This window comes from Loxodonta africana, chromosome 3 (assembly GCF_030014295.1).
Source record: "Loxodonta africana isolate mLoxAfr1 chromosome 3, mLoxAfr1.hap2, whole genome shotgun sequence".
NCBI classification, from domain to species: domain Eukaryota; kingdom Metazoa; phylum Chordata; class Mammalia; order Proboscidea; family Elephantidae; genus Loxodonta; species Loxodonta africana.
In genome coordinates, this window is record NC_087344.1 from 77,170,696 (window position 1) to 77,193,964 (window position 23,269).

At 41.1% G+C, this 23,269-nt stretch overlaps 1 protein-coding gene across 8 annotated transcripts in view; it reads left to right on the top strand.

Annotated features, from left to right (window-relative positions):
* Window positions 1-23,269, top strand: part of NFYC (nuclear transcription factor Y subunit gamma) — a 76,156-nt gene that overhangs the window by 38,714 nt on the left and 14,173 nt on the right. For all 8 annotated transcript variants that reach the window (XM_064281799.1, XM_010595261.3, XM_023554581.1 and 5 more), the window contains 4 exons: window positions 9,858-9,970; window positions 16,801-16,872; window positions 18,248-18,361; window positions 21,508-21,603. In XM_064281799.1, the coding sequence (XP_064137869.1) occupies window positions 9,866-9,970; window positions 16,801-16,872; window positions 18,248-18,361; window positions 21,508-21,603 (387 nt within the window). In that variant the 5' untranslated portion in view covers window positions 9,858-9,865. Of the gene's footprint in view, window positions 1-9,857; window positions 9,971-16,800; window positions 16,873-18,247; window positions 18,362-21,507; window positions 21,604-23,269 lie in introns of those variants that run through there.

The following is a 23,269-nucleotide window of genomic DNA, read 5'->3' on the forward strand; positions in this document are numbered from 1 at the left end:
TTTTTTGGGGGGGAGGGGGGAGTGGGAACAGATTACTTCTAGCAACAGATGTTCAATACTTCATCTGGCCCTTAAATCTTTATCAAACAGTTTAAAAGGCAGCCTTACTCAAGTATTTATAAAATAATTAATGAATATGAACGATAAATCTAATATGAATAATAAATCTAGAAAATTTGATATTGCGTTTTTCATTAGAATGATCTAAGCTGATATGACTTGGTTTTAAGACAGTTTTGTCAACTGTATGTAAGTAGCTTTATCCAGCTATAAACCCACTGCCGTCGAGTCAATTCCGACTCATAGCGACCCTATAGCTATGGAAACCCTGGCGGCATAGTGGTTAAGTGCTACGGCTGCTAACCAAAGGGTCGGCAGCTCGAACCCGCCAGGCGCTCCTTGGAAACTCTATGGGGCAGTTCTGCTCTGTCCTACAGGGTCGCTATGAGTCAGAATCGACTCGACAGCTGGGTTTGGTTTTTGGTTTGGTATCCAGCTATAGAGATAGCAAGCAGCTTTACATGGAATGAAGAGGATTCTGGAATATAAATCTTTTCTTACTTTTAAATATATGCCTTCTTTCATTGCCCTAGAAGATGAACCCAAGACATTTTCCATGGGTTGCAGATTTGTAAATGGGCTACTTTTGAGGCAAAATAAATTCAGTTGTAATTAGTATGTTAATTATTAAAATAGGAGGTGATGAAAAAGGGGTTGCTTTTTTATTTTTTACCTTGTTAGGGTGTTTGATCAGCAAAATTAGCTTACTTGTCACTATGATTAGGTTTTATTACTTTAGTTTTAAGTCATGCCTCTGTTAAAAAATACTGAAAACACCAATTTGTTTTTCATAAAATATATTGCTTGGGATTTGGTCTAATTTTTAAAGCCCCAGTGTAAACACTGGATCTGCTTTATGGGAAGCATTTTGAATAAAAGTGCTCACCTTTTCCAGAAATTTGCAATAACAATTTATGTTCTTCCAAAAGATATTATTAAAAGAATTAGTTACTAATTTCTCTATGTAGAGATGCTAGACAACATGCTCCAGATCCTTTCCTCTTTTTCCTCATGAGAGGATCTTGTGTCCCTGATGGGGAAGAGCACCTTTGTCTTTTTGAAGTCAGAGAAACTTAGAAGAAGAGGTTGCTGGATAGAAAAATCATAAAGGCTTTAACTCTAAATCTAAAGCTCAAATGGAACTTTGCTTGTAAATACAACTTAATGTAAAGAAGAACAGTCAGAGCTGTCCAAAGATGGAAAAGAATGCCAGGAGTGGGCGAGGTTCCCAGAACTAGAGAGGGATGCTTAAATTCATGGCGGATGACCACTTGGAGTGGGATCGAGGGGGTTGGGCAGAGGTTGAAAAGAAGTTGCAGGCATCTTACAGAGGAGTGGGTCTGGATGGGTCTTGATGTCTTTTTTTTTTTTTTTTAATTTCAGTCCTAAACTTCTATGATACAGTGAAATATAAAGGATGCTAGTTACTGACCTTTTTTTTTTTTTTGGCCATTATCCATGTGTGATTTTCCAATGCAGATGGCCCTCTCAAGTTAAAAACTTACCTTTAATCCATTTTTTAGTTCCTGCAAGGTTTGATAACTTTTATCTTGTACACAGTCCCTACTACAACTGTGTATGGCTCTCAGACAGCCAGAGACTCATTAAAATCTAGTGACTGCACAGATGTTCGGGGACCTGATCATGCCAACACATCCATAGTAGGGGCAACTCAGAGTTTAAAACCAGACTGCACACAGAGACTTCTAAACGTGCTTTCTTCAATCGTACACCTCTGTAATGTTTGTCAAAGGACAACCAAAACTTATTGTCTAACCTTCTAAATCTCACAGACCTTTGCATTCCAAACTATACCTACCTGCCATTAGCAAGTATACAAAGAAATCACATCACACTGGCAAACGTGCTGCTTCCTCTTTTGACCTTAGTGGTTTGCGTGGCAGATTTTGCTAGGGTCCGGCCCATCATTGGATCTGTGCTGTGAAAGGTTAGATTCTTTTTAATTTGTTTGATAATTGTTTTCATTTTCAGAAAGATTTTTTAAAATTTGCCCCATTTAAAAAGGGTTAGATTGAGTCTTGCTCTCTTCATTGTTAGGAGTACCTTATAACCTGTTGCCATCAGTCGATTCCAACTCATAGCAACCCTATAGGACAGAGTAGAACTGCCCCATAGGGTTTCCGAGGAGCACCTGGTGGATTAGAACTATCAGTCTTTTGGTTAGCAGCCATAGCACTTAACTACTATGCCACCAGGATTTCCCTAGGAATACCTTATAGGAAGCTATTAGTAAAAATAAATAATAAAATTTCTCTAGATTACCTTGATTTCTTTGTTTTCAATACATTTGAGAGAGGCTGTGTGGTGATTAGTGAAGATGTTACACAGAAGCTGAGTTTTGAGGGAACCTCACTTGGTTATTTAGTACTGGAGATTTTATCCTGTCATTTCCAATTTTGGTTCAACACTCTTCGTTTAATTCCCTCCAGAAACTCCAAGATCATGTTGCTTCCCAGGTATTTATAGTTCTATTGATGTATAGAATTGCTTGTAGGCCTCCAGCACCAGAAATTGGCTCCAGATCTTTTCCCATTACTTCACCATCCACTAATGCCGTTATACCAGAGTGGGATCTGCTTTGAAGATTATACTCTTGTTTTCCTCCCATGTCTTTCCTCTTATCGTTTCCTTTAGACGGGGGAAAAAAAAACCAACATCAGAGACCTCTAGGACAATCCCAGGCAAACATGTAAGAGTGAATTGAACATCCTCACAGTATAAAATTAGATTTATCAGCCTTCATTCCGCTCTGCTGATGGAGAGTGATCTGCCTAGCACGCATTCACATGGACCCTGGAAAGCAGCACGTTTGGTCATGTGACTCTTGGCTTTGGTACTCTTAACCCTTCAGAATTAGTTCTTAATAACTTATGTAACTCTGCCAGCGTCCTGTCGCTGGCATGTTAAACCTTTTCAAATAATTGCCCAAAATCTGAATTCTGAGTTTCCCATTCTTTGTGTTTAATCAAACTGTTTTCTTGCATTTAAGTGTTTGCCAGATAAGCATTTAAGCCACCTGGAGCTCTTATTTTCCCCTGTTAATATTACCTAACTGATAATAGCTGATCTAGGGATTATTCATCTTCCCCCTCCCCCATCTCAAAGCCATCTGCAAGTTCTAACCCCCTTCTGTCTGTCCTAATTTTAATTCCCTATTGTTTTTCAACCATCTTTAAACCTCCCAGTTGTTGGCATGTTGTGCTTTGTGCCTAGCAGCAAGGTTCAGGTTAGGAAAGAATTGGAAAGTAGTTTCAGTTCAGAGACTTCATACCACCACGCAGTGGTTGGCCTGTACTTCAGTGCTTTTGTGTCCTTTCAGGCAGGTTAGTCTGGGATTAGAAGGAATAATCATCATCAATAGTGCTCCCCTCCCAAAAATAATGGTGCCACAGCATCTAAAAAGCATAAACTTGACTCCTATTTTTTAAAAAAGCTTTCAGTTCTCATCTCTGTACAGTATTTTTTTTTTATTCCATTTATATGAAATGCCCAGAATAGGCAAATCCATAAAGACAGAATGCAGGTTAGTGGTTGCAGGTGCTGGCGGGGGGCAGGGAATGGGGAGTGACTAATGGGTATACGAATTCCTTCTAGGGTGATGAAAAGTTCTGGAACTAGGTAGTGGTGATGCTTGTACAACATTGTGAATGTACTAAATGCCACTGAGTTGTGCACTTTATACTGATTAAAATGTTAAATTTTATGTGTGTTTTACCACAATTAAAAAAAAAAATCTGTCTCTCCCCTGCTTAAATCTCCCATGGCTTCTCTCACTTCAAATGAACTTCAGCCCCACCTGTCAGCCTTTGCCCTTCCCTCTGACCTTACTTGTCACCACTCTCTCTCTTCCCAACATGTTTCTGTAATTCTGGCCCCCTTTCAGTTTCTTATCAGGCCACGCTCTTTCCCATCTTAGACCCTTTGCGTGTGCTATTCATTCTGTTTGGAAACCCTGATGGCGTAGTAGTTAAGTGCTACGGGTCGGCAGTTCAGATCTGCCAGGCGCTCCTTGGAAACTCTATGGGGCAGTTCTGCTCTGTCCTATAGGTTCGCTATGAGTTGGAATCGACTTGACGGCATCGGGTTTGGCTTTTTTTGTTTTATTGCTTCTGTTTAGGTTTTCACCCTCTCTCTTCATGGCCGGCTGTGCCTTAGCTTTTAGTATCTATTGGAACATCACCTCCTTAAAGAGGCCTTCTCCAAACGTCCTACCTCATCTCTGTACCCACGTAACTCCTTGCTCATTTCTTGCCTAAGCTTATTGCAGTTTGTAATTTGGTCAACAGCAACATGCCTCCCTACTAGAGAGTAAGTTTAGTGAGAGGAGGCAGGACCTATGTCTGGTTCACCTCTGTATGCTTAGTGCCTAGCACATGACTGGCACTCAAAAACTGTTTGTGAATTAATGAAAGGTTACCCAGCTAGCAGGGGAAGGGACGGAACCAGGACTTGAACCCAATTGTTTTGTTTTTTCTACTTTTCCATATGATTCTGAACTATGAAGCCAGAATTTGCACTGAGTCTCAGAGAATGGGCTGAGAGTTAGCCGTGACCTTTTACTGTAGCTGCTTGGTCATACGTGGGTACCCAAGCCTTGTGCAGATATTCTCGCATGGCTGTAACTGCTGTTTGATGAATCTTATTTGCTGGGAAAGGAGCCTCTGGGCACAGACAGCGGATGTAACTCTGGGAAATCCATACAGAGCCCCTGCACCATCCCAGAGTCGAGAGTTCACCCACTTCTCTGTCCTTCGTTCTGCTTTCTCACGTACTACTAGAGCCAGGGTCTGGCTTTTGCCATAGGAGGGGAAGTGGTCAACTGCAGCAGCGGAAGGCACTGACCTGGAGGAACCAAAACCTGCCTAGGCAGGCCCTCTCTCTTCCCATTGGGTAAAGCCAGAACAGGCTGCTGCTGTTCTGGGCACAAACAAAACCAGACTCGAGAGGGAGTGCTTAAGCCTTCCTCAAAATGCACCATGAACACCAAAAGGTAGGAGCCCCAGAAAGCACCTGGAATGATGACTGACACATACTGAAGCAAGCTGGGTGTACTGCTTGGCAGGACATGCAGAGGACACGGGGTGGTACAGGGAATCCCATGTACAAGAGAACTGTGCTGGTGTTGCCCAAACAAGTTCTGCTTCTGTGGCAGGGTTCCTGGTCTTTTTTGTAACATGGGTCCTTTGACATCTAGTGAAGCCTCTGGACCTCTTCTCAGAGTAATGTTTTATTTTTCCTTTTTCTAAATTTTATTGTTCTTGAGAATATATACAGCAAAACATACACCAGTTCAATAGTTTGTGTATGTACCATTTAGTGACACTGATTACGTTCTTCCAGGTGTGCAACCGTTCTTACCTTTTCTGAGTTGTTCCTCCCCAATTAACATAAGTTCACTGCCCTCTAAGGTTCCTGTCTAATCTTTTGAGTTGGTGTTGTCAATTTAATCTCATATAGATAGTTCTTAAAAGAGCATGATGCTCAAGGCAGACCTTTTTTTTTACTGTTGTTTTGTTAGGTGCCCTCGGATTGGTTCTGACTCATAGTGACTCTATAGGACAGAGTAGAACTGCCCCATAGGGTTTCCAAGGAATGGCTGGTGGGTTTGAACTGCTGACCTTTTGTTTAGCAGCCAAGCTCTTAACTAGTACGCCACCAGGGCTCCAACCTTTTTAGTAGTTAGGCTAAACAATTGTTCAGCTTTAAGGTGATTTCAGGGGATATTTTTTGCTTAAAGTTTAAATATTATCTCAGGGCAGTGATGTGTCTGGGGTCTTAAAAGCTAGCAGGTGGCCACCTAAGATACATCAATTGGTCCGAACCCACCTGGAGCAAAGGAGAATGAAGAACATTAAAGACACAAGGAGAATATGAGGCCAAGAGACAGAAAAGGCCACATAAACCAGAGACTTCATCAGTCTGAGACCAGAAGTACTAGATGGTGCCCAGCTACCACCAGTGACCGCCCTGACAGGGAACACAACAGAGAGTCCCTGACGGAGCAGGAGAAAAGTGGAGTGCAGAACTCAAATTCTGGTAAAAAGGCCAGACTTAATGGTCTGACCGAGACTGGAGGGACCCCAGAAGACATGGCGCCCGGAATCTCTGTTAGCCCAAAGCTAAAACCATTCCTGAAGCCAACTCTTCAGACAAAGATTAGACTGGACTATAAGACATAAAATGATACTTGTGAAAAGTGTGCTTCTTACCTCAAGTAGATACATGAGACCAAATGGACAGCTCCTGCTCACAGGCGAGTTGAGAAGGCAGAAAGGGGCAGGAGCTGGTTGAATGGACACGGGAAATACAGGGCAGAAAGGAGGAGTGTGTTGTCACATTATAGGGAGAACAACTAGGGTCACATAACAGATGTGTGTATAAATTTTTGTATGAGAATCCAACTTGAACTGTAAACTTTGACTTAAAGCACAATTAAAAAAAAAAAAAGATTATCTCAGGGCAGTAGTTTCGGGAGTTCATCCACCCCCACATGTCTCCAGAAAGTCTAGAGCCCATGAGAATGTGAAATTCTGTTCCTCATTTTCCCCCTTTTGATCAGGATTCTTCTTTGGAATCTTTTATCAAAAATGTCCAGTAATGGTAATTGGGCTCTATCCAGTTTTTCTGGTCTCATGGCAAAGGAGGCAGTTGTTTATGGAGACAATTAACCACACATTCCTTATCATCTTCTATTCTTAACTCTCCTTCCATTGCTCTGAGTGACTAGAGACCAATAGTTGTGCTTTGGGTGGCTGTTTGCAAGCTTTTAAGACTCCAGGCACTACGTAATGAACTAGGAGGTAGAATAGAAGCATTAAACATTATTAGGCCAATTGACAGACCATCAATTGCTCATACGCAAGTTCAAGCTGAAACTGAAGAAAATCAGAGCAAGGCCACTAGAGCCAAAATACGACCTTGAGTATATCCCACCTGAATTTAGAGACCATCTCAAGAATAGATTTGAAGCATTGAACACTAGCGACCGAAGACTGGACGAGTTGTGGAGTGACATCAAGGACATCATACATGGAAAAAGCAAGAGGTCATTGAAAAGACAGGAAAGAAAGAAAACACCAAGATGGATGTCAGAGGAGACTCTGAAACTTGCTCTTGAGCGTCGAGCAGCTAAAGCAAAAGGAAGAATTGATGAAGTAAAAGAACTGAACAGAAGAGTTCAAAGGGCCTCTCGAGAAGACAAAGTAAAGTACTATAATGACACGTGCAAAGAGCTGGAGATGGAAAACCAAAAGGGAAGAACACGCTCGGCATTTCTCAAGCTGAAAGAACCGAAAAAAAAATTGAAGCCTCAAGTTGCAATAGTGAAGGATTCCATGGGAAAAATATTAAATGATGCAGGAGGCATCAAAAGAAGATAGAAGGAATACACGGAGTCATTATACCAAAAAGAATTAGTCGATGTTCAACCATTTCAAGAGGTGGCATATGATCAGGAACTGATGGTACTGAAGGAAGAAGTCCAAGCTGCTCTGAAGGCATTGGCGAAAAACAAGCCTCCAGGAATTCATGGAATATCAACTGAGATGTTTCAACAAACAGATGCAGTGCTGGAGGTGCATACTCATCTATGCCAAGAAATATGGAAGACCGCTTCCTGGCCAAGTGACTGGAAGAGATCCATATTTATGCCTATTCCCAAGAAAGGTGATCCAACCAAATGTGGAAATTATAGAACAATATCATTAATATTGTACGCAAGCAAAATTTTGCTGAAGATCATTCAAAAACGGCTGCAGCAGTATATCGACAGGGAACTGCCAGAAATTCAGGCTGGTTTCAGAAGAGGACGTGGAACCAGGGATATCATTGCTGATGTCAGATGCATCCTGACTGAAAGCAGAGAATACCAGAAGGATGTTTACTTGTGCTTTATTGACTATGCAAAGGCATTCGACTGTGTGGATCATAACAAACTATGGATAACATTGTGAAGAATGGGAATTCCAGAACACTTAATTGTGCTCATGAGGAACCTTGACATAGATCAAGAGGCGGTTGTTCGGACAGAATAAGGGGATACTGAAAGTCAGGAAAGGTGTGCATCAGGGTTGTATTCTTTCACCATACGTATTCAATCTGTATGCTGAGCAAATAATCTGAGAAGCTGGACTATATGAAGAAGAACGGGGCATCAGGATTGGAGGAAGACTCATTAAGAACCTGTGTTATGCAGATGACACACCCTTGCTTGCTGAAAGTGAAGAGGACTTGTAGCACTTACTAATGAAGATCAGAGACCACGGCCTTCAGTATGGATCGCACCTCAACATAAAGAAAACAGAAATCCTCACAAATGGACCAATGAGCAATATCGTGATAAACGGAGAAAAGATTGAAGTTGTCAAGGATATCATTTTACTTGGATCCACAATCAACAGCCATGGAAGCAGCAGTCAAGAAATCAAAAGACGCATTGCATTGGGCAAATCTGCTGCAAAGGACCTCTTCAAAGTGTTGAAAAGCAAAGATGTCACCCTGAAGACTAAGGTGTGCCTGACCCAAGCCGTGGTGTTTTCAATCGCATCATATGCATGTGAAAGTTGGACAATGAATAAGGAAGACTGATGAAGAGTTGACACCTTTGAATTGTGGCGTTGGCGAAGAATATTGAATATACTATGGACTGCCAAAAGAACAAACAAGTCTGTCTTAGAAGAAGTGCGGCCAGAATGCTCCTTAGAGGCAAGGATGGCGAGACTGCGTCTTACACACTTTGGACACGTTGTCAGGAGGGACCAGTCCCTGGAGAAGGATATCATGCTTCGCAGAGTACAGGGTCAGCAGAAAAGAGGAAGACTCTGAATGAGGTGGATTGACACAGTGGCTGCAACGATGATCTCAAGCATAACCACGATTGTAAGGATGGCTCAGGACCAGGCAGTGTTTCATTCTGTTGTGCTTGGGGTCGCTATGAGTCACAGCCAACTCAACAGCACCTAACAACAACAACCTAACAGGCCAATTAACTGGAATGTCCCATGAAACCATGACCCTATACCTCCAAGCCAAGGAATCAAATCCCATGAGGTGTTTGGTTATACATAAGCAGCCTCAACAGCTGCCTTTTTTTTTTTTTTTTGTCACTGTTGTAAATATATCTATCACACAACTTTTGCTAATTCAACTTTTTATAGGTATGCAACTTATTGACAGCAGTTACAATAATTGACTGTGCCAGTCCTACCGTTTATCAGCGTGATTTTTCCATCACTGTTAACCCCCCTTTTCCCCTTCCCTCCTGCTCTTGGTTAACCACTGATAAATTTTGGTCTCTATACATTTGCCTCCTCTTGTCTTTTTATGTAAATGAGGTCTGTACAGTGTTAATAACTGGAGCTCCTTAATGTATCTGCTGTAGGCTGTGGCATGGAGTGTGAGAAGCCACTGGGAACTTGAAAAAGTTTTGGAGGGGAAAGACATTGAAAACTATGTGCTAAACTAGGCCAGCCAAGTGCCGTTTTCCTCCCAGATAAGAATCCGAAAGCCCTAGAAGCACATTAGGATTTCAAGCAACTTGAAATTTTTTCATTGATGCTTCTTGGTAGTCTCTGTGGTATAAGCTGGGAAGAAGAGAAAACTCACCTCTTTATATTTTTGCTAAGATTTAAATCTATGCTAAAACCCCTCTCAGTGAAATCAGACTGAAAATTTGAAGGAATTAGTGAAAACATCCACAAAGAAAAGGTATAAATAACCTGGATAGAAAGTCTGGCCTTAACTGTTTTAATGTATCTCATGTATGTGTTTGTTCTCAGTTGTGAAAATGTCCACAGAAGGAGGATTTGGTGGTACTAGCAGCAGTGATGCCCAGCAAAGCCTACAGTCCTTCTGGCCTCGTGTCATGGAAGAAATCCGGAATTTAACAGTGGTAAGAAAGAATGGGGAAGATTTTGTGGGAAACTTTTAAGAAGAAAGAAGAGAGCTATAGGATGATTAGCCAAAATTTAGACTAAAACATTTTTCATCTCTATAAAAAAAAAAAAAAAATTTTTTTTTTTTTTTTATCATGTTTACAAAACCATAGTTCATTCCTGACCTCTGAGTGGGAAAATGAAAATAATATAATTTATCTTAGGTGAGGTAACTAGTGACTTTCCTCAGGCGTGTGTGTGTGGTGGATGCTTTGACTTGGAGGTAGTTTAATGTGAGGCGTATCTTTCAGGGAGTACTGAAAAGCAAAAATCTCACCTCCTTTAGTACCTGTAGCTCATTTTTTAGGCCTGATTTGATAGTCTTGCCAAATTTCTAGAACCTGGTAGAAATTGTTGGCCAATTTATTCAATAATAAATCTGTTATGAGCCAGACATTCTTTCTAGGTGTTAAAAGACATTTAGATCAGAGTTTCTCAACAGTAGCACTATTGACACTTTGGGCCAGATAGTTCTTTGTTTTGGGAGGCTGTTCCATGCACTGTAGGATGTTTAGCAGCATCCCTGGTCTCTACCCACTACATGCCAGTAGCATGCCTCCCCCCAATTATGACAACCAAAAATGTCTCCAGACATTGCCTAATGTTCCCTTGAGGTCAAAATCTCCCCCTGTTGAGAACCACTGACTTAGAAGAATTAAATATGCCCTGGCCCTTAAGGAGCTTACAGTTTAGTAATTAGAATGAGACAGAGTTGTTTAGCCAACAAGTATTTACTAAATGCTGCTGAATCAGGCGCAGTGATGAGTCCTGAAGCAGTAAAGTCACAGTACTGTGGGAACACCAAAGACATTTTGCTTGGTTCTCCCAGGTAGAGAGGGGTTACCACAGAGGGACATTTTTGTTGGGTCTTGAAATATGAGTAGACATTCACCAGATGAAAAGGTTGGGAGAGTGTATCTCAAGCAGAAAGATGGGCATTCCTAAAGGTGTGGGGCCCCAGAGGAGAAGGCCTGTGTTAGAGGAACAGCAAGGAGTTCAGAGTGGCTGGAAGTTACTGTCTCTGTAGTGACACTTGGGGTAGGAGTCAAGTGTGTGTATGAGAGTAGTAACAGGAAGTGAGATAGGTTATATTGGAATATTTTCAGAAAGTAATGTCACATCCTTATGAAGAGTCTTCTGTTTGGTGTCATTTTAGCAAATACTGAAGGAACTCCCTATGCAGGATGTGTCATTCCTGGCAACCTGGCAGAGCAGATACTGGATTCTCACCTAACATAGAACTAATACCTTAAGACTAGTGGCTTTTAACATGTGACATACAAGGTCCATTTATTTGCTTACTCAACAAATACTTAGTACACACGAACCGTGGCTGTGTGCTAGATACTGCAGATCCAGCAGTGAACCAGACAGACAAGATCATTGCCCTCATGGAACTTATATTCTGGTGGAGGAGGCAGACAATAAACAAGTAATGAGTGAATGAAATAATCAAAAAATGCTCATTGACTTCAGGGTAAAAACACTAATTTATATTCTGGATGTACCAGGGGGTCGTATTTGTTTATGTGCAGATCTTCGGCAGTTGAACTTGGTCTTTCTCAGGCTGTCCACTATTCAGAGGTAGATTTCCACTGAAAAGTCATTGTTTCTCTTCTGCAGTTTAAAGGTGGTAGTTATCTTTACTATCTCAGATATAAAAGAGAAGGTAGGAAAAAATGAAATTGTAAAGTAAGAACTGGGGTGTTTTGTTCGTATTTTGGGGGGATAATCTCATGGTTAAGCTTATTGGGTTTTTGTTTTGTGCTGGGACCAAGTATAAAACTAGTGCCCTCAGTGCCTTGTGGGGTGGCGTGGAACTAGGCCAATGTAACAGGCCTGCACTCCAGTTTGAGCCCAGAAACAGAAATCCGGGATCAGGCAAGTAGCCAGATCAGCTCTTGCGCTTCAAGCTCAGCACTTCACTTTTCTTGGTTTTGCCGGGCTTTGATTTTTATCACACTTGGTTTACGTTTCAAGTTTGATGGCCAGCAGAGCAGGCTGTGGTGTTCACTAGATTTTAGCACCTAGACACCTAATCTGTCCAAGGTTATAAGAGAATTACCTGGAGGGGTTCAGTTTTTGGTTCACGTTTTTGTGGGTGAAGAGAAAGAAGAGCAAGGAGGAAAGCTGTCTTAAATCACTCTTCTATTGATGACTAACTGAAATTTTCTTCCCGTATACCCTTGAAAAAGACCCCTAGACGTTTACCATGGTATCTGTTCTATATTGGGATGTTTAGAACAGTGTCTGGCATGTAGTAGGTGCTCAGTAAATGTTTGAATGAGTCAGACTTCTCCACTTCAGATTCAGTGCAAAGCAACATCAGTGTCAGCTTTGACTGAGACTGCCATCCAGTAAAGCCTGCATGACTTTTCCCTCTGTTAGACTTTCTTTTCCCTTCATAAGACTCTTTTCTCATCTGTGCAAGATTCTCTGACCACAGCGCAGGAAGGCATCTGCTTCTCTGACTGTACCTCTACCTGTGTCATGGGGTAGCCAGACATCTTAGCATGTAGTCTGTGTCGTTTTAAACTCAGCAACACTTACAACGAGACTTCTTCAGATAAGTCAGAGCCGCTTAGGTTGACATCTCAAAATGTCTTAACAGATTTTCAAAAAATCCATTATGTTTAAACTCTCCAGGCATAAATAAAACTGATGAGAATATTCAGAAGGTGCTGTGGTCTCTAAGGCTGGGACACAGTTGTTCCAAAACAAATAATAGACCTTTGCTGGGTGATAGACTTCATGATGTATTGGAAACACTGGCCCAGTCATTTTGGTCTGAATCCAATGATAGTAATTTATCCTTCATCTCAGCTTAGCAGTCACACTCTCCTCATTCTTACAAGCTCTGTAATTGTCTATAAACTTAGGTGGTGTTCAGCTGGGATTGAAGTTGGTTAGAAACCAAACCAAAATGATTGTATACCACAGTGATTGTGTAAAATACTGTATTCCTTCTCAGCAGCGATCTGGGAACAATAATTAACAGACTTCTTGGCATTGAATTTTACCCCTCTGAACCTCTTTGAAAGTGGAGAAGAGAGGGGAAGAAGGGAGCTGAAGCTTGAAAAGAAATACCTAATTCTCCCCTAAGTATTCCTTGCATCCCATTCAGCCTAGTAATTTAATGCCTAGGTCACTGTCTTTTAAATGCCATTTTATTCCTTAGTGCCCCTAGGTTGGACATTGATGTTTCTGACTCTTCAGTCGAATCAGGTAACCATTTAAACAAGAACTGTGGTGGCAGCTGGTGGACCGTTACAAAATATGCCCTTCCTTTAAAGCAGTGCTTCTCAAATTTTATTTTCTATATGACCTACATAAGAATCTTGTTAAAATATGGATTCTGATTTAGGTAATTTGGGGTAGAACCTGAGATTTTGCATTTCTCTTTAGTTCCCAGGTGATGCCAGTGCTGGTGTGAGTACCTCACTGTGAATCTCAGCTTTGAAGCAGTGGCTTTTACACCTCATGTGGATCATGGGCACCTAGAGAGTTTTCAAAAACATGATCCCAGAAGTCCACCCTCAGAGCTCCTGATTTAGTTGGTCTGGGTAGAGCCCAGGCATCTTGTTTTTCTAAGGCTGTCCAGGTGATTTTAACGTGCTGCAAAGGTTGAGAATCACTGCTTTTGAGAGGGTTAAAATCTTGACTTTGCAGTAGTACCTGACTGAGTTGGCCTAGAAAAGGTTTTTCATCATTATTTGAAACTCCGGATGTTCTTTTAGCACAGCTGAGACCCATTGACTTTTCTTTGGCTCCCAGCTCTCATTGAGGAAATCCAGACTTTTTGAAACTCGGCAATTTCAGATGTCATCAGTTTTAATGTAGTTCTCTCATTATGGTCAGGGGCATGAGAATGTTCTGAGAGAGGACCTGCTTTCCACCTTGCTGATAACACTTGCAAAAGTAGAAAGGAAGCGTCAGTATGGGTCAGTTATTCTCCCATTTGGATCAGCTTCAAGAGGAGGAATTAAATATTATTCACATAGTTAGACGTAAGTTGCATGGTTGCCAATGGCACAGAGAGCTTTTCAGTGGACCTTAATCTACTGATGATGGAGGAGCTCCCCTCCCCAACAAGATTATCATAAAGCCCACGTGTGAAAACTAGGATGCGATAATAGAAAACTGGCTACTGTCAGCAGTGATGAGTGCCCCTGCCCCCTGCCCCAAATACACACATGTCTAAAGATCCACTTTTCATACACTGTCGCTTGAGATCTCAAGGTTTGGGGCTCATGAAAAGTAGTTTCTCACAAAAGAAAAGGTTGGGGCTGGGGTACTTAGAGCTGTTCTGTAAATCACTGCCTCATTCTATACCTCTCCAAGGTGGGAAGGATATAATCTCTTTATCCTTGACCCTTTCTTGTTTCTTTTGATTAAAGAATAGTCTCAGAACTTCTTAAAATTATATTTTACTCTTTCAAGTTGGGGAAGGAGGTCCTTTCTATCAGTGTTGGGCTTTAGTTAAGTAATCTTGGAACAATCCATGGAAATGATATGAAACAACCAAACCAAATGATGAGGGCTTACATGTAAGAGAGTTAAATCTTACGGTCATGATCTTGTGCTGTGTGTATCATTCTGGGAGGCCTTCTGAAGAAATCATCATCTCTAACATTTGCTTTGGCATTTCTGTGTAGAATCTCTTTGATATGCCACACAAGTAGGAAGACCAGTGATTGATTTTGGTGACTTCTTTATTCCTTCAGGATTTGGCCTCAGTGTGGCATCTCCTTTCTTGCTGCTCCCACATATGTACTGTGTACCCAGGTCATACGTCTAAAACTTAAGCAGGCTCTGTTCTTTGTGTCTCCATCTTCTGCACGTGCTATTCCCTCTACCTGAATAATGCTCTTATGCTTTTCCAACAATCAAATTCTCATCAGCTTTTAGACAATTCAGGTGTTGGCCTGTCTGTGGAACATTTCCCAGACCCTCTCCCTCTCCAATCCTTCATTATCAGCTGGTTGTTCTGTTTTTTCTGTCCCTCTGGGATTTTACACCCTTTAGAAGATTATAATGTTTTTATGTGACTGTCTTTTATAATTAAACTATAAGCTATTCAAAGATAGGAATCCACTCGTCTTTGTATTTTTTATATAGTGAGTACGTTCACTGTCAGTTAAGTTGCATGAAAGAGTAAATGAAAGAAAGGAGGAGAGAAGATAAGAATAGAATGTGCCCTGCTCTGTACTCTTGGTGAAATTTTTAAAAACTGGACTTTAAGCCTCTGCCACTCCAGGGTTAGTTAGTAGAGGCTTCATGGAAAATGTTGATACCTAATTTGGAAATGGAAAAGATGAAAAAGTGGTGTTTAAAATTTGTAGAGCTGAGTTGTAGCCAAGCAACTTGTTGAGTTTGCATGGAGAAATCAGATGTCCTGGGTGTACATTTTATCGTAATAGTGCTCTTTCTTTGTAATAAATGAATTCTGGGAAGACTGGTGATGCTTTACCCAAATGCCCCTACTCCCTTCTTTGACATATAGTTGAGTTTTTCTGTGGGTCTTGGAAAAGAAGGTTCACTTATGCATGTTAATTACACCAAATCTCAAATAATAGCTGCTCCTTTCATAATGTGATGATGCAAATTCCCAGGTGAGCATATTGGGTTTGGCGAGTCACATTTCAGACCACTTATAGAATCATTCATTTGACACCTGGCCCCAGTAGAGAATTTGCTGATTTTAGCTAATCTCTGCCTCTGCACCTTTCTCTTCATTGCAGCTCTGAAACTCACGATGAATTTTTCTTATTTCTAGAATTGCATCCATCGTTGGGCATGTGTTTAAATACCAATAGTTTCAAAACAAAAAAGGGCTTAAGTCACAAATAATTGAGTGGTGCTGGTCAAAAAGGCCTTTCCTAAGTTCCATCCGCAGTAAAATAATGTGGTTCCTCCAACCCCAGACCTGTTTGTTAAGAAAATAAAAAATAGGAGGGCTGTTCCTAAAAGGCAACTGATAAATTCACCCTCACCCTTTTCCATGCCCCGTCCCCGCAAAACAGAATTTGGAGACAGTCCTCTGTCCCTGTGATGGGAAAGGAGCCCTCCCGTTCTGTTGTCAGGGTAGTACAGAGGTTAGATACTACACTAGCTGCAGAGTACTGTGGATCACTGTGAGCAGGTGCTGCTGCTGCCTCCTTTGTAGCTCTCAAATAGAAGAAAGAACTAGCAATATAGAGGAGTACCACTCAGGCAGAAGTCTCATTTTAATCTGCATATTGCAGACTGGTAAACTTTTTTGGGGGGGGGGGAGGCATTCATAATACACCTCTATATTGTGCTGAGGCAAACCTTATATTATTTGGGACTACCTGGGTGGCAGTAATTGGTTAAATGCTTGACTGCTAGCCAAAAGTTTGGCCATTTGAACCCACCCAGAGGCTCCTTGGAAGACAGGCCTGGCCTAGGATCTGCTTCTGAAAAGGTTACAGCCCTAAAAACCCTATGGAGCAATTTCACTCTGCACATGTGGGGTTGCCATGAGTCAAAATCAACTTGATGACAACTGACAGCAACCTTTCATGAGGATACTATTGGAAGCCATCATAAATGTATCCTAAAACCCTTAAGTGCTTGAAGCTCTGCATGGATTAAGCAAAGAATTTTGCTCTGGAGCTTGTATTTTCTCCATTTCATCTGTGTACCTCCTCTCCTGCCGTATTTCCTGGTAGGGACTGAGCCAGTCAGAATGTTTTCTGATGCTGTCGTGCTCTGCCACCTTATTAGTTGTCCTTCCCATTTACGGACCTCTTGTTGCTCATTTCAGAAAGATTTCCGAGTACAGGAACTCCCGTTGGCTCGTATTAAGAAGATTATGAAACTGGATGAAGATGTGAAGGTGAATTCACATTCATTTTTATTATTCATATTGAAGCTAAAATGAATAGGTCATTATTAAGTTCCCTAGAGTTCAAGGTTTAATTTTTGAATGAAAATATTTTTATTGTCTTTGCTTTTGTATTTGGTTCCTGTGTGAAAATGTTAAATGAGCTGAAATTGAACAGTTTTAATTATTATATGATGCTTCTTTGAAAATTAGGAATATTCTGGGTTTTTTCCAGATGTTGCAACACTGCTGAGTATTTTTGAAATTGGCCTGTACCACCCAGTTCTTTTCACAGTGTCGTGTAAACATATATCATCAATCAACAGGACAGTGCTATCATCTTAGCATCTTATTATAATCCCTAGTTTGTTGATCCAGACTCTAAGAAATCTTTGATAATGATATATACCTGTTCTAACCTTTTGATCTATAAGCTTGTTCTGCTTGAATTATACTTGGGAGAGGGTTAACTTCAGAGTGGCCATTTCTGTATTCCTAGGAGTCCACCTCCCATTAGGACTCTTGCTCCTTACCCCTCAAAATAATAATCCCTTGTATTTGTACAAGAGGTTAATAGTTCACAGTAATTTTCCCTTTTACTGGCTCATTTCCTGCTCACAGTAACCCTGTGAGACTTGATAGGATAAGAATTATTAGTTCCATTTTGCAGATATGGAAGAAGACAAAAAGAGGTTAAGTGACTCACCCAAAGTGATAGAGCCAAGATCCCAGTTGTCCTTATCTTTCACTTCTTTCCGTGGCTGTGTCTTGCACAGATCACTTTACCAAGGGTGCAGAGCCTTGTTTGACCAAGAGCTTACACTTTGCAGTCAGACAGCAGGGCAGCTTACATCGCTTGAGCAGTTACTACATGCCAGGCCCTCTGTTGGGTGCTTTTACATATATCATCTCATCTGATTCCCACACCAACACTGGAAGATTATCTGTTTTTTATTATGTGAAAATAAAGCTCAGAAAGGATGGGAAGCTTCAGATTTTACCTAAATCCATTGGATCCCAAGCTCATTATCTTTCACCACATTGTCTCTCTTGGATTAGAACCAAAACCTTGCCACTTACTGGCTTATTGGCCATGGGCAAGTCACTTCACCTCTCCTGAACGCTAGTTTCTTTGACAGGATATTATGAGGGTAAGAAAGTGCCTTGCACAGGGCCTGGTACATGGTAGATGCCACATAAGTGAGTATTCCTTCTTCCACTTCCCTTCTCATGATGAACTGATTTACCTTGAACTCTCTTGAGCTACCACCTTCTCATTTTCCAAGCCTTGCACCATAGTCCCATGGCAAGACACAAGGCAAGAGACAAACTAACTGGCTTGAATGACTTGCTGTTAATTGATGGGAAGGGCCTATGTCTGTTGCAGATGATCAGTGCAGAAGCCCCTGTGCTCTTTGCCAAGGCGGCCCAGATTTTTATCACAGAGTTGACTCTTCGAGCCTGGATTCACACAGAGGATAACAAACGCCGGACTCTACAGGTAACACTGCAGCCCCTACGTGGACGGAACTGGGACAAGAAGCTGCTTTTGCCTGCTTCTCTTGCATGGCTTTGGACCAAAGATTGTTATTCCTTAGCTGACATATAATTGGCATCTTCCTCTCCCACTGGGAGGCAGACATACCTTATAGCCATGGTAATAAGGTCACTACTACAAATCTTAACTTCCATTGCTTTCGTGGTTTCCACAGCTCAATGACTATAAACTCTTGACTTGGCTTGCCCACACTGGAGACAGAGGTGCAAGTGACAGAGCATTTATCTGTTTCCACATATAAACAACTTCTGGTTGGGAGCCTTGGGAGATTCCAGGAAAGGATGACCCCAGGAAAAGTTAGCAGCTCAAGTCACCTGAAAATGGTCATCTAAGTCTCACTAACTTTGTTAGCCTTTTTGTTCCTTGTTGTCCTTCCTGGGGATCCTTTCTTCCTTTTCCTTTTTAGTTCATCAAATCAACATTCACACTTTATGAAGAACTCTTGATTATTGGCTCTGGAAGCCCTGCCCTCAGCAACCAGCCCCAACTCTTGGGGAGGAAAGGTTCCCCAGACATTAGAGGAAGGGTGTTGACAGATACAATACAGTGACAGTATTTTAATAACAAAGCCAAGAAATTATGTTTTCTCCTCTTGTTTCCTTTATCTCCAAAATTGAAAATGCATGTGTTTATTCATTTATTCTACAAATATTTATTGAACACCTGTAATGTCCCAGACACTGTTCTAGGTTCTGGGGATTTGACAGTGCACAAAACAGAAATCCCTGTCTTTGGGGGAGTTGACATTTTGGTGCAGCTAGATATTGTGAACTTATTTTATGCTGCTTTGAAGTAAAGAAAGTCTGTGGGTCCAGAGAAGTCCAGTTAAAGCCACCTTCAAGATCAACGCGAATTAAAAAATAAAATGAGCAAAATACTTGTACAGGCCCTTCAAAGATGTCCAGATAACCAATAAACGTGTGAAAAAGTTCTCAGTATCATTAGTCATCTGGGAAATACAAGTTAAAACCACTGCGAGATACCAATTTACACCCACTAGAATGACTAAAATAAAAGAGACTGATAATACCAAGTGTCAGCAAGGAAGTGGAACAACTGAAACTCATGTTTTGCTGGTCAGGATGGAAGGTGGTACAATCACTTTGGAGAACTATTTGGCGTTTTCTAATAAAATGAAACATATCCCTACTCTGTGACCCAACCATTCCACTCCTAGGTATATACGTAAAAGAAACATGGACATTCTGTGTAAGAATGTTCATGGCAACCTTATTTATAATAGCCAAAACCTGGAAACAATCCAAGTATTCATCATTAGGGGAATATATAAACAAATTCTGGTGTGGTCATAAAATAGGTTACTTATTGACCCACACAACAACATGAATGAATCTCAAAAAATACTATGTTAAGCAAAATAAACCAGAGAAGAAAATTGTGTAGTGTATGATTGCATCCACTATCACTGTCTATGGTGATAGAAATCAGAGTCCTGGTTGCCTCAGATTTGGGTGTATTGACTGGGAAGGATTAGAAAGGAACTTTTGATATTCTTATCTGGATGATAGCTGCCTTGGTGCATTGCAGTTATCAAAATTCATTGAGCTGCATGTTTAAGATTTTTCGGTTTTACTGTATGTAAGTAATAACTCAAAAAAAAGTGATGAACATTTTAAAAAGGCAAAATAAAAATTTTTAAAAGACCAAGCATATCTGCATTTTCAAAATATTGTAGAACATTTTGATAGATGTTTTGAAGTTTATTATTTCTTTTTTTTATCACTCCCTCCATTCCATCCATAGATGAGCCATTCAGGTAGCTTGTATTTGAGTAGGTGACATCATCAAGAATGTGACACTATATCCTACTCATTTAGAAAGAGTCCTGGCCGCCTTAAGATGTGCCCTGCTTCAGTTTGAAGGGTTTATTATCAAGCTGGTGGTTGGCAAGAAGGGTGGATTGGAGTTTTGCATTTCAATGGCTTGGGGCCATCACAGAGACAAGGGAAGGAAAAAACAGAAAATTTCCATCCCCTCCTATTTTGTCTCATGAGTCACCTTCTCTTAAGGTGTAGTACATAGAAGTTGCTAAGGATTTCTGTTGGCTTTTATTATGAAAGATTTCAAGCATAAGCAAAGTTGAATTTTACAGTGAACACCGTATGCCACTGCTTAGATTCTGCCATTAACATTTCACTAGTTTTATCCTCATATTTATCTGCTCCCTATCTCATCTATTTTTTTATGCCCTTCAAAGTAGAATTGTACACTTTTCTCTAAATAGTTCAATATTCACTAGAGTTCAGCATTTTCTCTTGTTCTCTTTTGATTTAAAAGTTTCATAGAGTGAAAACACAGATCATAAGTATGCATAGTATGTTGGTTTTTAATTAAAAAAAAAACTTAATTTTACTATTCAAAGAAAGAGAGTGTCACAAGTGGAGAGAAAGAACCCCATTGGAACAGGCCTGTTTCAGTGCCACTGGCAGCTGGACTCCTATGTTCTCTACCCACCCCATCTCTGTTCCAGTAACTTGAGGCTTCAGATAGTCATATCACATTATACCAGATTTAAACCATAGATTTAATTGAGGTTTTTAACTCTAAAATAAAAACCATAGCCTTGTGGGAACTAACGTATAGATCCAGTGACTATAAAATGTTACAAAGAGTTACTGAATTCGGATTTTAGCTAAGATTCAAAATAAATTCCAATTACTTGTGAACTAAAAAGAGTAAATATTATTTAGGACCCAAAGAGCTTATAAGGCTGAATGATAGCCTAACTTTTCTGAGCCACAAAATGACCAGAAACCTGGAGGATGATAACTTAACAATTGTGGGAAGCACCTTAAGGTAGGATCAAGGAAGCAGTAGTGGCTAGAGGCTCGAATATCCTGTTCAGAGAGCACGAGCTACAGGCATCTCTTCTTTTTTGTCGATATCTGCCCTCCCAGGTTGGATCCTTTGAAGTCTTTAAGAGTTTGGATGTGTTTGTTTGAGCTATAGACTCGAACATGAGGATTTAGTTTTGTTTAGAAGTCTTATCTTGTAACTTGGGGAGTGTAAAGCCAGGTGAACTAGTTTCTCCCCAGGCTAGTTTTTCACTCTACTTTTCTTTGTTACAGAGAAATGATATTGCCATGGCAATTACAAAATTTGATCAGTTTGACTTTCTCATCGATATTGTTCCAAGAGATGAACTGAAACCTCCAAAGCGTCAGGTGAGCTGGGAAGGAGGCATTGCCATCCTGCTGACTGAAGAGCACTTGCATACCAGTGTCACATGGGCTCCTTTTCCTTCTCAGCACCAGCCATTAGCTATTCCACTCGCTCCTCCTGCCCTAGACCAAACATCCTTAACATCTCCTTCTGTTACTCATTATAGATACTTTTAACTCAGTGCCTCTGAGGTGGTATTTCAGTGGAAATGAATAAAATGAAAATTAGAGGGAAAAAAATTAAACGAAAGACTTTATTTACAAACAGTAAGTAAAGTTCACTTCAAGGTACCCTAGGAAGTCTATCAGAGACATTAATCTGGAATGGGAGAACATTCCTAGCAAGTTACATGTTTTAGAATTTCAAGAAACAGCTTCTCTGTGTGCACAGTGGTGTTTGGGGTGAATGGACTTTGGCTTTCTCTTACTCAATATAGTGCCCTGACTACACGTGAGAATCACCTCTTGGGTTTTAAAAACTACCAGTGCCCAGGCTCCACCTCACACCAGCTGTGTCTGCATCTGTGAGGGTGGAACCCAGGCATCAGTACCTTTTAAAACTTCTCAGATTTTTTTTAATGTGCAGCCAGAATTGAGAACCACTGCGTAAACAGCTTTCTAAGCAATGACAAGGAAGAATAGTTTGTCTCTTTTTTCTTCTCTTCTGCCTGCCCCTCTCCAGAGGTGATACTGATGGTTTTTTTCCAGCACCTTGGGTGCTCATAGCTCTTAATTGCAATTGTAATAGACCTCTGTCCTGTTCAGTTCATTGTTTTTGGCATGCGGACTGCAGTGCAGGACTCAGTGGAAACACTTGGGGAATAGTGACAGCATCTGGCAGGAGCAGAGCTGTGCCTTGTACTGCTTGTTTTATTTTGTTAGTAAAATTTTAAGTGTTTTTTAATGAATTACTTCGTAATACATTATCCTTAGAAACACTCTTTCAGTGACAGCTTTCTCCCGATCTGTCTTGTATTAATAATGTCCTGTCAGAGAAAGTATAGGAGAAGCAGGCATCCTAAAGGGTATTTGTAATCCTGAACCTGCACGGGGACCCTTGAATTAGCAAGCCCTCTGTCACCTCCTTACTAGAGCAGAGCGTGCCTCACTGCGTCTCCGTTTTTTCTGGGCAGTCTTTGCTACTGTAAACATCCTTGACTGGAAGCTGTAAGGTGTTCAGAGGAGCTTTCAGTCGGATGTTTACAGCGGCAGGCTGCCACGGTCGTCCCCGGCTGCGCATCGGCTTTGAGATGTTTCAGGTTTGTGCCTGTGGGCTTGGTTCCTCCTCTTGGGGGCTTCACTCTTCTCTGAGAAATCACTACAACAAGAGCTTAGACCACTTTTCTTCCTTCAAAACAAATGATACCACCCACCGACTCTCCGTGTTTGAATGTTTCCTCCATGTGTCTACCCCCTTTAAATGCAAGATGGTGAGCTCTATAACAGAATTAAGTGTTGCTCACTCTCACTGTGCAAACTCCTGCTTGTTCTCTCTGGGCTGCCTGCTGAATAGACGGCCTGGAGAGAAGGGTCATGTTCTATCCCTTCTCCAGAGTCCTCTGTGCTTCTGGCTGTCTCAGGGTGTCGGACAGCCCCTTGTCCCATCCTAGCAGGATTTGAAATGCTATGCTCCATCTCCTTTTAAACTGTGTCTAGCTGAAACAGCTCC